This window comes from Heterodontus francisci, chromosome 25 (assembly GCF_036365525.1).
Source record: "Heterodontus francisci isolate sHetFra1 chromosome 25, sHetFra1.hap1, whole genome shotgun sequence".
Taxonomy (NCBI): domain Eukaryota; kingdom Metazoa; phylum Chordata; class Chondrichthyes; order Heterodontiformes; family Heterodontidae; genus Heterodontus; species Heterodontus francisci.
The window spans coordinates 56,480,010-56,492,473 of NC_090395.1; the positions used below are offsets into that span (position 1 = coordinate 56,480,010).

At 46.3% G+C, this 12,464-nt stretch overlaps 1 protein-coding gene across 1 annotated transcript in view; it reads left to right on the forward strand.

The window, feature by feature from the left end:
* Positions 1-12,464, forward strand: part of LOC137383879 (plexin-A2-like) — a 502,066-nt gene that overhangs the window by 288,997 nt on the left and 200,605 nt on the right. Inside the window, exon 6 of the mRNA XM_068057231.1 lies at positions 9,673-9,773. Within this exon, the coding sequence (XP_067913332.1) occupies positions 9,673-9,773 (101 nt within the window). The remainder of the gene's footprint in view (positions 1-9,672; positions 9,774-12,464) is intronic.

Below are 12,464 nucleotides of genomic sequence, written 5' to 3' on the forward strand. Positions count from 1 at the left end.
TCATTACTGAACTAGACTGTGTGCATAGTTTGCATTTATTAAGTGTCATGGCAGCAGCCCAGTCATCAGAGCATCCTTTGTTCCAAAAGCTCAGTGTAATGATGTGAGTGGGTGTCGAAACAGATGTAGCAGCCAAGTGTCCAGCAGTGGTGGCCACTTGCTTGCTTTTCCACACCATCAGGGCGGTGATTCTTCAGAATGTGTCTGCCTCTTTTTTAACTGTACAGCGTGAAAATGCCCATTGTAGAAAAGGACATTGGTGCCATTGAGACTGGCCAGCCTCAGCTGTTGGATTTGTCTAGGGTTTCAATGGCTGTGCTAAGAGAGTGATCTGCAGTTGTTCTTTCTTTGAGACAGGTGGACGCATCACTCTCCACATATTCAGCTGGACATGAAAATTTCTCTGAATTAATTATTTTGTCTGTCTCTGTGTTATTTTACATAATTAAGAATGTTACTGAAAAAGTGAAGATGCAGCTTAATATGAATATTACAAAATATTCCTTCCTGCCATGAGCAAATACATAAAAATTGTTTCTCAACTGTTCTGAAGATGCTGTATTGGCACAAATATAGGCCACAGCCCAAACTTTAGCCCTTCCTCCCCAACTCCTTTTCCGTTAGACTGCAGCCCCAAGTTATTTATTCCTTTTGGAAAAAAGAACTTGTATGACTCTAAGACTCCTATAGGTCAGTTAGTATTATAATTAGATCCATTTTGCTTAAGTTTTATACATAAGCTGTATCTAAAGCTATCATTCTGTGTCAATGCCTGATGGTTCATCCTTGCTGTTTACAGCTTTTATACTGACAGTGAGTATGCTTTTTTGTCAGCTAACATGAAACTAAATGATTATGTGTAAATATCTGATGCTGAATGTTATAAGGCAGTGGAATAAGTCAAGAACCGCCAAATGTTTTAATGTGCAATATAAGGGTGAGGGCTTGCCCCAGTACCCAAAAAGGCCTTGAGAGTCGGATGTCTTGTACAAAACGAGCGATCTTTATTTACGAGCATGCATGGAGAAGTCCTACTCTCACGAATGATTATAAGGGTTCTGCTAGTACATTGTTCCAGTAGTCATTTTATATAGTTTTACAGGAGGGTTACTTGATAAACTGTTTCCTAATTACATCATCTCCCATCCTGCCTTGGTTGTATTATTCACCTCGTCAACCTCTTGATTACCCTATTCATAGGATTATTAGGGATTCATATAATTGGGGTGTTCCCCCTCCTGAGCTCCTTACCTTCTGATCAGATATCCATATAATTCAGGTATCTGGCAGGCAAGCTTTCTCAAGTTACAGGGACCTAAGTTACGTCAAGTATCCCATAGTTCCCTATGCCGGTCTCCCCTACAGATCCCCCTTTTGGCCCTTGGCCAGCACCTGGCCCAAGGTAGCCATTATTCTAGGATCCTCTGCCCATCGGATAATTCGGGGATCCTGCCGGTTTCGATGAGCTTCGGATCCTTCCCTAGCATCCTCTTATTACCTCACCTGTGTCCTAGTGACCAGGCTTAGTCTGGGATTGATACTTTGTATTGTGCTACATTTAATTACAGCGATTTTAGTCAAGCCTGCAGTACTCCCGGGATACACCACTTCAGTCCCCCTTTTGGCGCTCGGCTACTAGCAAGATGGCCAACTACTCTAAGCGCTCCTTTCTCCGTCACTGTTGGCCACACTGCTAGTTAGATTTGCACAGTTACATTTTCTAAATTACGTCTAACATCTCAATTTAGATGCCAGGGTACAACATTCAACCATAATTCTGATTAGAAACTAGCAACTGCACCGCTACCAGTACATGGGAATCAATTCTAATCCAGGGGTGAACTCCAGTCCCAAACCGTCTCCCACCACGACGCGTCCAACAGTTTGGCTTCCACATCCTCTCCCAGTTGTTTGACCTCCTGTTGGATTCGGTAATGCTGCTTCATTGCTGTCCGGGCCTCTTCCCTCGCCTTCAGTAGATGTTCCAGCAGTTTAAGGATTCACTTCCCCTCGGGAAGCAGGTATCTCAACAAGTCCTCCGTTAGATCGTCGGTATTGCTCATCTGTTCCCTACGAGGAGGCCGGATGTGAGTTATCGCTGAATATCTGATTGGCGTTGGGGAGTGGAAGCAGAAGCTCGAGTTGATCACTGGGCAGTGGATGTTACCATACTGGTATTGAGGTTTGCTGGTGGTCACGCAGTATTCCCCTTCTCCACAATGTGCCACCTGCGTCAGTTCATGGCAGGCACTGGAAATTTCAAGGGTACAGTTTAGGGTGATATTAAAACCATGCACGGTTCTTGTCCCTATCCCTATGGGATGTGGACAGACGACATTATTCCCTTCACCCAGCCAGCGAGATCCTGTAAGGAGGGAATTTCTCTGGGTCGAGTATTTGGGTACGAGGTAGCACTTTGGCCAATTGCTATCTCCCATGATCCCTGTATTCTCTACCCTAAGAAGCGGTTGGATGCTCCTCGTTCTTGAGTGTTTTGCTAGCATGTCGGTTACATTCAAATCTAACTTGAAATTCCATTTAAACATTGCTCAATATGATTTAGAAGTCAGCAAGCTCATTCTAGATAACAGCTGTAATTCATTAATAAATACCGACTGGCTCTGCACAATTCTAGCAATTCAATTTTTTAAATTAAGAGTTACATTGAATCAGTGAATCTGGCTGTGCAGTTCAGCCACGAAGCTAGCCAATGTGCTCATGTATGGAGTCTAACAACCTCTCTCGTTCAGGATACAAATAATGAACAGATTATCCAAAATGGGAGCCTGCAGTCAACACTCACGTTGGTTAGACAATTTAATAACAAATAACTTAAATAGAACTTAATCCAACAAGTAACTGCATACAGATAGAATAGGGGTTATGAAGTTAGAACTACAGTGGGTGATACTGAAGCTAGATTTATGCATGACTGCTTTAAGCATGAAAGGAACCTTCATTGCCACGCTTTGCAACTTCAGGCACTGTTCCCCATTCCCAACTGCCCTGAGCTACTCCTTAGGCATACTAGTTTGCTGACGTTCCACACACCCAATCACAATTGGCATTGCTGAAGTTCTTATAGAACAGGCCATGTTGGGTTCCCCCCCCCCTCCCAGTCAACCGACTTGGTTTCTTCCATGCTTGTGGTTGCCAGACATATCAGCAGTAATGGTCCTGTAAAGAGAGAACGTAACGAATGCCAGTCGTCACCGGTTAATCCTTATTATTCTTTGCGTTTCCATAGTCCTTGATCTGTGTCCAGTGTTTCCACCGGCCTTTCCCTTCCACATCCACACGTACGAGTGTTGCTGGTCATCGGGACCTCGTAAGGTCCTTGCCAGTGAGATGCTCAGCCTGGTTTTGCAAGTAGGACCCTAACAATCACTTGATCCCCTACTCCTTGCAATCTTTCCCCATCCTTTAGAATAACTTCCAAGTTCTGATGTTCCCTACTTAACCACATTTGAATTGCGTCTTCTTTAACCTGCTGCAAAAAGTTTGAAAGGTTAAAGCTGGGTTTCTGCCGGACTTTCACAAAGCTCTGGACATTTTTATATTTGGGAAACAAACTGGAACTTCATCTCCAGTTGCCAATAGTTTGTGCCAGTATGTCTCAGTTTTAAAATCGCACTGAAAATCATAAATTCAAGCACACAAACTTCATGCGCCCAAATAAAATAAATAAATCCACACACACAGACAGAAAAGAGTAGCACGTGCGTTTAACGGAAGGGGAACGGAAATAAATCAATTACATCAACGATCCCAATTCTCCCTTCTTCGGGTAGGGCTGAGTAAACCTCGCTCCTGCTCAGCTTCACTACACCTCTGCTTCAACCTTTCCCTTGATATATCTGCACAATATGTCTTCAGGAACTCTACTTTCGCGCCCGCCGAGTTGTCACTTCTATATGTCTGGGTTGTCCCTCCTCTCGTTTATCCTTTTCTTTCTGTAATTGACCCTTTGGCCTGTCAACTATGGCACACCTATCTTCCTTCTCTTTCCTTAATTTACTCAATTCTAACTCCGACTGTCTACGCTTTTCCTCCTGTTGCTTACACTTAGCCTGATACGCCAACAGCCAGACTGCTTTAATTTATCTGTCTTTACATGTTCTGCCTCACCGACCGGGTTGTCCGAAATCTGTACAATCCAGACCCACCCTATAAATTTCACTATCACCAAACAAAACAAGTTACAAAGCAATGCTTTCTAATAATTTAAACACTCGTCTTTATTGTAGCTTCTTTTAACTTACACCAATTTAATACAACTTCACTCAGACACTTCACACACATTCACATTTACCATTCAACAATTTCTGAACACACAGTGAGACCAAACACCAACATAGACTTACACACACTCATAAAAGCTTTTCTTTTGCCCTTTCAACAGAATTTTAGACTACTGTGGTGCTCCCAATGTAATTTCTACCTATCATTTCTTGAAACTTATTTCTGTCTTTGGACTTGTTTCTGGACAGGCTGTTAATTTGTTTCTGCTTTGGGAAATGTTTGTGGACTCGCCGGCAGAGTTGCATATGAGAATTGATTCTGATCCTAATTGCCTTTATCCTTCCGACCTTACTCGTGGCCCTTCCACCATGCTCTTTGTACTTCTGGGGTGTCATTAGATTTCCACCCGTCCTTCTTCATTTTACAAATCAAATTTTCATATTTGTCTGCTATAAACCTCGTAAGGGGCCCCTCCAGTCCCCAATCTAGACGTTCTGCATTACTGGTCATTCTGTCAACTCTGTCAGAGTGTGGTCTGTCCGAGCGGTATTGACCTATGGGATACCCTTGAAATCCCCTGGATGGTATTGACCTGCGGGATTCCCTTTAAATCCCCTACGCGGTATATGAACCTACGGGATACCTTTTTAAATCCCCTTCTCAGCTCAACCTCTTATGAAGGTCTGCTTTGCAGTCTCTCTCAGCGCAGTTTCCTGCGCTGTAATGGCCTTCGGGATACCTCCTAAATCTCCTGCGTGGCTTCACCTACTAAATGGCTCTGCGTTGCGGCTTTCTCAGCATGACTCTCTGCCCAGTTCTCTCAACTCGTGACCTACTACCCTGGCGTGCGCTTTGGTTGCTCGGCACTTGAGTCTCTAGGCGTTGGTTCTGTGATACACACTTAAATTACCAATCCTGCGACTGAGGTAGACCTTTCCTAACAATGGGTGGTGAAATAAAAGGTACTCACCCCTTGATTGGTCTCCTCACTGTCGCAGTCTCGATGTGGTGTATCCTGCTGACCATGCCAAATGTAAGGGTGAGGGCTTGCCCCAGTACCCAAAAAGGCCTCGAGAATCAGATGTCTTGTACAAATGAGCAATCTTTATTTATGAGCATGCAAGGAGAAGTCCTACTCTCACCAATGATTATAAGGGTTCTGCTAGTACATTGTTCCAGTAGTCATTTTATACAGTTTTACAGGAGGGTCACTTGACGAACTGTTGCCTAATTACATCATCTCCCATCTATTGCCCTCTCTGATTTCATCCTGCCTTGGTTATATTATTCACCTCGTCAACCTCTTGATTACCCTATTCATAAGATTCTTAGGTATTCATATAATTCGGGTGTTCCCCCTCCTGAGTTCATTACCTTCTGATTAGGTATCTGTATAATTCAGGTATTTAGATGACAGCAGGAGGGAGAGACTGGACAAGCCGCTAACTCTGGACGAGCTGACAAAGGCCGTCGAGTCCTTCGAGACGAGTAAAACTCCCGGAAGCGACGGCTTACCGGTCAAGTTGTACTCGGCCCTGTGGGACTGGGTCGGCCCGGACCTGCTGGAAGTATACGAGAGTATGCTCCTGGCCGGCAGCATGTCAGAATCCATGAGGAAAGGCATCATCACCCTCATTTACAAGCAGAAGGGGGAGAGGGCAGAAATCAGAAATCAGAAATTGGCGGCCCATCTCACTGCTTAATGTTGACTACAAGAATCTGTCCAAAGTCATAGCCAGTCGAGTCAAATCTGCTCTGGAGTTGGTGATCCACCCCGATCAGACCTGCACTTTACCCGGCAGGAAGCTCTCTGATAGTCTCGCGCTACTCAGGGATATGATCGCCTACGTACGGGACAGGAGGGTGGACACCTGCCTCATCAGCCTGGACCAGGAGAAGGCTTTTGACAGGATATCGCACACCTACATGATGGGCGTGCTTTCCAAAATGGGGTTTGGGGAGGGAATCTGCAATTGGATCCAACTGCTCTACACAAACATCAGTAGCGCAGTCTCAATCAACGGGTGGGAATCGGAAAGTTTCCTGATCCAATCTGGAGTCAGACAGGGCTGTCCTCTCTCCCCGGTCTTGTTTGTTTGCTGTATTGAACCCTTTGCTGAGTCTATTAGGAAGGATGCGAGCATAAGAGGGGTGACAATCCCAGGCAGCGGAGGCACTCAGGTTAATACCTCCCTCTACATGGATGACGTCGCCGTTTTCTGCTCGGATCTGCTGTCCGTGCGCAGACTGATGAGCATCTGCGACCAGTTCGAACTGGCCTCGGGAGCCAAAGTTAACCACGGCAAGAGCGAGGCCATGTTCTTTGGGAACTGGGCTGACCGATCCTTTGTCCCCTTCACCGTCAGGTCAGACTACCTGAAGGTGCTGGGGATATGGTTCGGAAGGGCCGGGGCGTGCACCAAAACCTGGGAGGAGTGAGTAGCCAAGGTACAACAAAAGTTGAGCATGTGGGGGCAGCGATCTCTCTCCATTGTGGGTAAGAACCTGGTCATCAGGTGCGAGGCGCTCAAGTTGTTGCTGTATGTGGCGCAGGTCTGGCCCATACCCCACTCCTGCGCTGTGGCAGTCACCCGAGCCATTTTCCGCTTCACATGGGGATCTAAAATGGACCGGGTCCGGAGGGACACGATGTTCAAATCTCTGGACAAGGGTGGGAAAAATGTACCCAACGTGGCCCTCATCCTGATGACCACCTTCGTGTGCGGCTGCATCAAGCTGTGTGTAGACCTCCAGTACGCAAACTCCAAGTGTCAGTACGTGCTGAGGTTCTATCTGTCCCCGATGTTGCGAAGGATGGGCCTGGTCACATTGCCGCGGAACGCTCCATGTATTTGGACCGTGCCATACCACCTATCCTTCGTGGAGCAGTTTCTGCGGGAAAACACCTTTGACCACCGGTCCATCAGGCAGTGGTCTGCACGGAATGTCCTTAAGGCCCGTCGGGAAAAGGAGATGGGGGATCCTGTCGGATGGTTCCCCGAACAGACCGCCAAAGTCATTTGGCGGAGTGCCTCATCACCAGAACTTTCAAACAAGCACCAAGATGTAGCTTGGCTGGTGGTGAGAAGGGCCCTCCCCGTCAGATCCTTCAGGGACGCCCGAAGTCTCGCCCCCTCTGCACAGTGCCCCCCACGGTGGCTGTGGTGGGGAAGAGACGGTTGCCCACCTCCTCCTAGAATGTGTCTTTGCAAAGCAGGTGTGGAAAGAGATGCAGTGGTTTTTGTCGAGGTTCATCCCCGAGCAGCTCTGTAACACAGGAGTCTGTGCTCTACGGGCTGTTCCCAGGGACGCACACCGAGACAAACATCAGCTGCTGCTGGAGGACTATCAATTCGGTGAAAGACGCCCTTTGGTCTGCCCGAAACTTGCTGGTCTTCCAGCGCAAAGAGTTGTCCACGACCGAATGTTGCAGACTGGCACATTCCAAGGTCCAGGACTACGTGCTGAGGGACGCACTAAAGCTTGAGGCAGCCACAGCAAAGGCTCAATGGGGAAAGACCACAGTGTAAGGTCCCCCCCACTAAGCTGAACTGAGGGGCTGGATTCATGGGAAACCCCTCGAACTGTATCGGGAAAATTTTGTGTACTGTAAATATAAAAATGTATATGGCAAGACAATGAAATGGAAGGGTTGTGAGGCAACTCAAAAGTGTATAGAAGAAAACTGATCACCTTTGCACTGTTTGTATTTTTTGACTATGCTGTTTTAAACTGTTTGGGAATGTAATTTTTCCAGATTTTTGTGAATAAAGTATATTTTGGAAAAAAAAATCTAGCAGGCAAGCTTTCTCAAGTTACAGGGACCTAAGTTATGTCAAGTATCCCACAGTTCCCTATCCCTGTCGACCCTACAACATTGCTCCTGTTTTCTAACAAGGGAACCTCCCTGTTTTGGTAATACTGTTACAACTTAACCAAAAGAGTTTTTTAAAATGCAGTCCTCCTCCTTGTTTGAATTTGTTTGCTGCCTATCTCCTTGCCCTGGTTTAAGGAGCATCTTCGTAGGCCAGATACATTTTCAGCTAAAGGTTCCAACATTGTTCAAAATAAATCCTTCCATGATATTTTTCTTCAGGATTCTGCTCTGGAGCTTCCAGAAAATCTTAACTTAGAAAACTGAATATCTGCTGTCTGATGAAGGAAAACTCTAATAGGAAATAATGAGAGCTCTGTGCATGCATTTTAAAATTGGCAAGCATATGTGCATATGAAAAATAAATGCCTGCACATCTTGGTGCTGAATATTTTTGAGTTGCAAGCTTCATTACTTCTAGTTCTCTTATCAACTTTGTTTAGGATAGATCATTTCTATCCGGTTGACCAAATAGGCAATAAAAACCTCCTAGATCATAGATAATCTTATTTATGCATCAATCCTTTTTCATCTAATAATTTGTACAAACAGAAATGGCCAGGCTTCTTTTAAATAAAAGCAAAATACTGCGAATGCTGGAAATCTGAAATAAAAACAGAAAGTGCTGGAAAAACTCAGCAGGTCTGGCAGCATCTGTGGAGAGAGAAGCAGAGTTAACGTTTCAGGTCAGTGACCCTTCTTCAGAACAGTTCCGAAGAAGGGTCACTGACCTGAAACGTTAACTCTGCTTCTCTCTCCACAGATGCTGCCAGACCTGCTGAGTTTTTCCATCACTTTCTGTTTTTATTTCAGGCTTCTTTTAAGTTGCTTTTCTGAAGTTTCCTTCGAAATTGTGCAGATTCCCCAGTTAATGTTCAAGTTGGTACAAAATGACCATAACGCTGTCACTGGTGAGAGTCGCTAATGATCATCAGTGACTGAATGAAAATCCAACTAGACCTTGTGGTCAATCAGCTTCAATTAGTTGGGGAAAATGAAACGTGTATCGTTCTGTTTAGGAGGTGACTCCAGATGCCAACCTGTAAAATTAAAAGTTCCTTGTCCAATATTTAAAATACATGGTTCAGTGCCTTTGAAATAAAGGAGTTTGATGGGAAGGTGTTATGGGTAGATGCTGAGAGGCTATTTGTCCCTGTTGGGGAGTCTAGAATTAGAGGTCATAGTATCAGGTTAAGGGTTCGGCCATTTAGATCTGAGCGAAGGAGAAATTTCTTTACTCAGAGGGCTGTGAAATTTTGGAACTCACTACCCCAGAGGGTTGTGGATGCTCAGGCAGTAATTATTTTCAAGAATGAGATCATTAGATTTTTGGGCACGAAGCGAAGTAAGGGAGAGTGCGGGAAAGTGGAGTTGATGTAGATGATTAGCCATGATCTTATTGAATGGTGGAGTAGGCTCGAGGCACTGTATTGCCTACTCTTTCTCCTATTTCTTATGTCCTCATACATTGTGAACTAATATCTCGACAGAGCTTCGACCCATTGCATTCTAATTGTGCCTCATTCTGATGTTTGTATTTTGGTTTTCTTTTTCAGCTCTCAAGGGTGCCCGTAGAATCATGTGAACAATATGAGACATGCAGCAAGTGTCTAAGTTCTGGAGACCCTCACTGTGGCTGGTGTGTGCTTCACAACATGTAAGTATAAGACAGTTGTTCATTGTCGCATTTATTTATTAATCATGGAAATATGCTTTTCTTTAAATTTTTTTTTGCTGATCATGTTCCTATATTCCCCCCCACCAAAACCCCACCGAAGATCATGACTCATATTTGGGTTACATCAATGTTAGCCCTCTGTAAATATCAAGCTGATATTTACCTGTGTACTTGGACGGTGAGTTGTGGCGGGTTACGGAAACATGAAGCCATCACTTCTGAGCACTATTTTCGAGCAAGGGTCACAAGCAATCAGGCAAGAATCTTGGTTGATTAAATTTTCTCTCTTCAGACCACCACTGCTGAGACCAATTGTAGAGCTATGCCTTCTACTACCACCTAAGCTGAGAGCAGCCAACTCAAAACAGACCAGTAATCCCACCTGTAGCATATCTGGTCTATATGATTCAGTGCCATGGGAGCATGGTTTACTTTTAATAGAGATTAAATGACATATGGGGTCGTGGCGGGGGGGACCTGGAAAATCTTTCCGGGAGAGGCCCGCCATGGGCCTCGACGCCGGGAAGACCCCACCCCATTTTGCCAGCGGCGGCAAGACCTTGGGGCGGCCCCCTCGCCACTTGGCGGAAAAACTTAATTTACATATTTAAATCAGTGATAAATTAATAATTACTTAACTTGTCACAACAGCCGCCCCACGCCCATATTCCGGCCACTTGCCGGAACTCCTGCGCCTTCAGATCTCCATTTGGAGATCCGAGGCGGAACACTGGTGGGGAGGGGGAAGGAGTGAAGTTTTCAGGGTGGTGTGGGGGGGGGGGTGGTGGGCGGTGGGTGGAGCAGCAAAAACGAGCACGATTGGTCGAGGGGATGGTGGGAAGGGGTTGAAGGTTAAAGTAAAGGAAGTTCGGTGGGGGGGAAGGTTCTGATCGAAAATTTTATTTTTTTTTGGCTGAGGACAAATAACAAACTGATTATTAATGGTGGGGGAGAGGGGATTGGAAGTGTGAATAGAATTTTATTTAAATTCTTCGGCGAAACTGGTACTTTAAACATTAAAATGAAACGGAAGGGCCTGAAGCCCTTTAAAAATGGCGCCAGCGCCTGCGCGATGGCACCGGACGCCGTTGCTGGGGACGGACCGCCCGCCCCCTCTGTCATTGGGTGTGGGCGGTCCATCCCATACATGTTAATGAGCCACTGTGCAAAATATCCTGCCGGCTCCGCGGTGCACATCTTGCACGTGTGCCGTGCACCTTTTGAAGCTTGCTGCCATTCAGAATTCAGCCCATTGTGATTGAAAAAACTTGAACAGCACAGTGTCACAGCTCTGTGTCACAGCACCTGCAAAAGCACCTTCTCTATGCAATGCTATTTTTATTCAGTTAACTATTAACTTCATCTGATTCCTTGTGACTTTACTAAAACTTACCTTCTGGCTGGGAACAGGTTGCCTGCCAGGCTGCTTAAAATGGCAAGAGGAAAGTGTTTTCCTGTCAAAGGTAAAGGTCAGTTAACCCTTCGTGTGACGATCTTGGTGTTTCAGGCTTCACATCTCTGTGGCCCTGGGTTTTGAATCCAGCCGTGACCCTGAAACTAGCCATATGTGTGGTGCCTTCTGTCTGTTTTCTTGCTAGGTTGCACGTGTTTTGAGACATGCATACAAGCGCAGTTTCTGCCTTTGTAAGGAAGCGACAGCACTGCATTTATATAGCACCCTTAATGTAGGTCCCAAGTTGCTTCACAGGAGCACAATCAGACAAAAATTGACAACCAGCCAAGGTGAGTTACTTGGGGGATGGGGGAATTAAAAGCTTGATTGAGGAGGTAGGTAGGTTTTAAGGAGAGTCCAAAAGGACGAAAGAGAGGTGGCAAAGCAAAGGCAGAGGGAGGAAATTTTGAATTTTAGGATCTATACACCTGAAGGCCATATAGTTGGGGCGAGGACACTGGGGGATTCACGAGACAGCAGAGTTAGAAGAACACAAAATTCTTGGCGGGTTATCAGACTGCAGGAGGCTACTGACATAGGGAAGGGTGAGGCTGTGGAGGGATTTGAACACCAGGGCCAGGCTTTTTGTCTTGGCGATGGAGGTCTTGACCACTGGCAAAAGCGCCAGCGAGAGCCTTGTGTCGCCACCTCTGGGAAGGCCCTTGGGATCAAGTTCCAATTAAGCACTTACATAAACGGGGGCGGGCCTTCCATGGGATCAAGGACCGCAGTGGCAGAAGTCCCATCTGCTGAGAGCTGTCGGCCAATCAGAGGCTGGCAGCTCTTTAACTGAGCAGCGCCATGACGGAGGCGGTAGCTGGAGTTACTGGAGTAGTGGAGTTACCCGAGGTCCTAGGGGAGGGGGGGGTGGGTTGGCAAGAAGGATGCTAACTGCCTTTTAATGAGAGGACACCACCCCCGCCCCCACCCCCCCACCCCCCACCTCCCCCCCCCCGGATCCCGCAAGCAACCTGTACAGGTTTGCTTGGCATGCTTCCTGTGTGGCGACCCACCTGCCGCTGGACTGATACAGGCAGAGGTAGGAGGAGTCCCTTAATTGGGCATTAATTGACCACTTAAGGGCTTCATTTGGCGGGTGGAAAGGCTGTCCACAGGCCTACCTGCCCCGGGCTTAATTTGGTTGGTGGCGGGGCCCCCCTGCCACCATCCCATCTGATTATATGCTGTCCCTGCCTCCAAACCTGGCACGTAGGAGA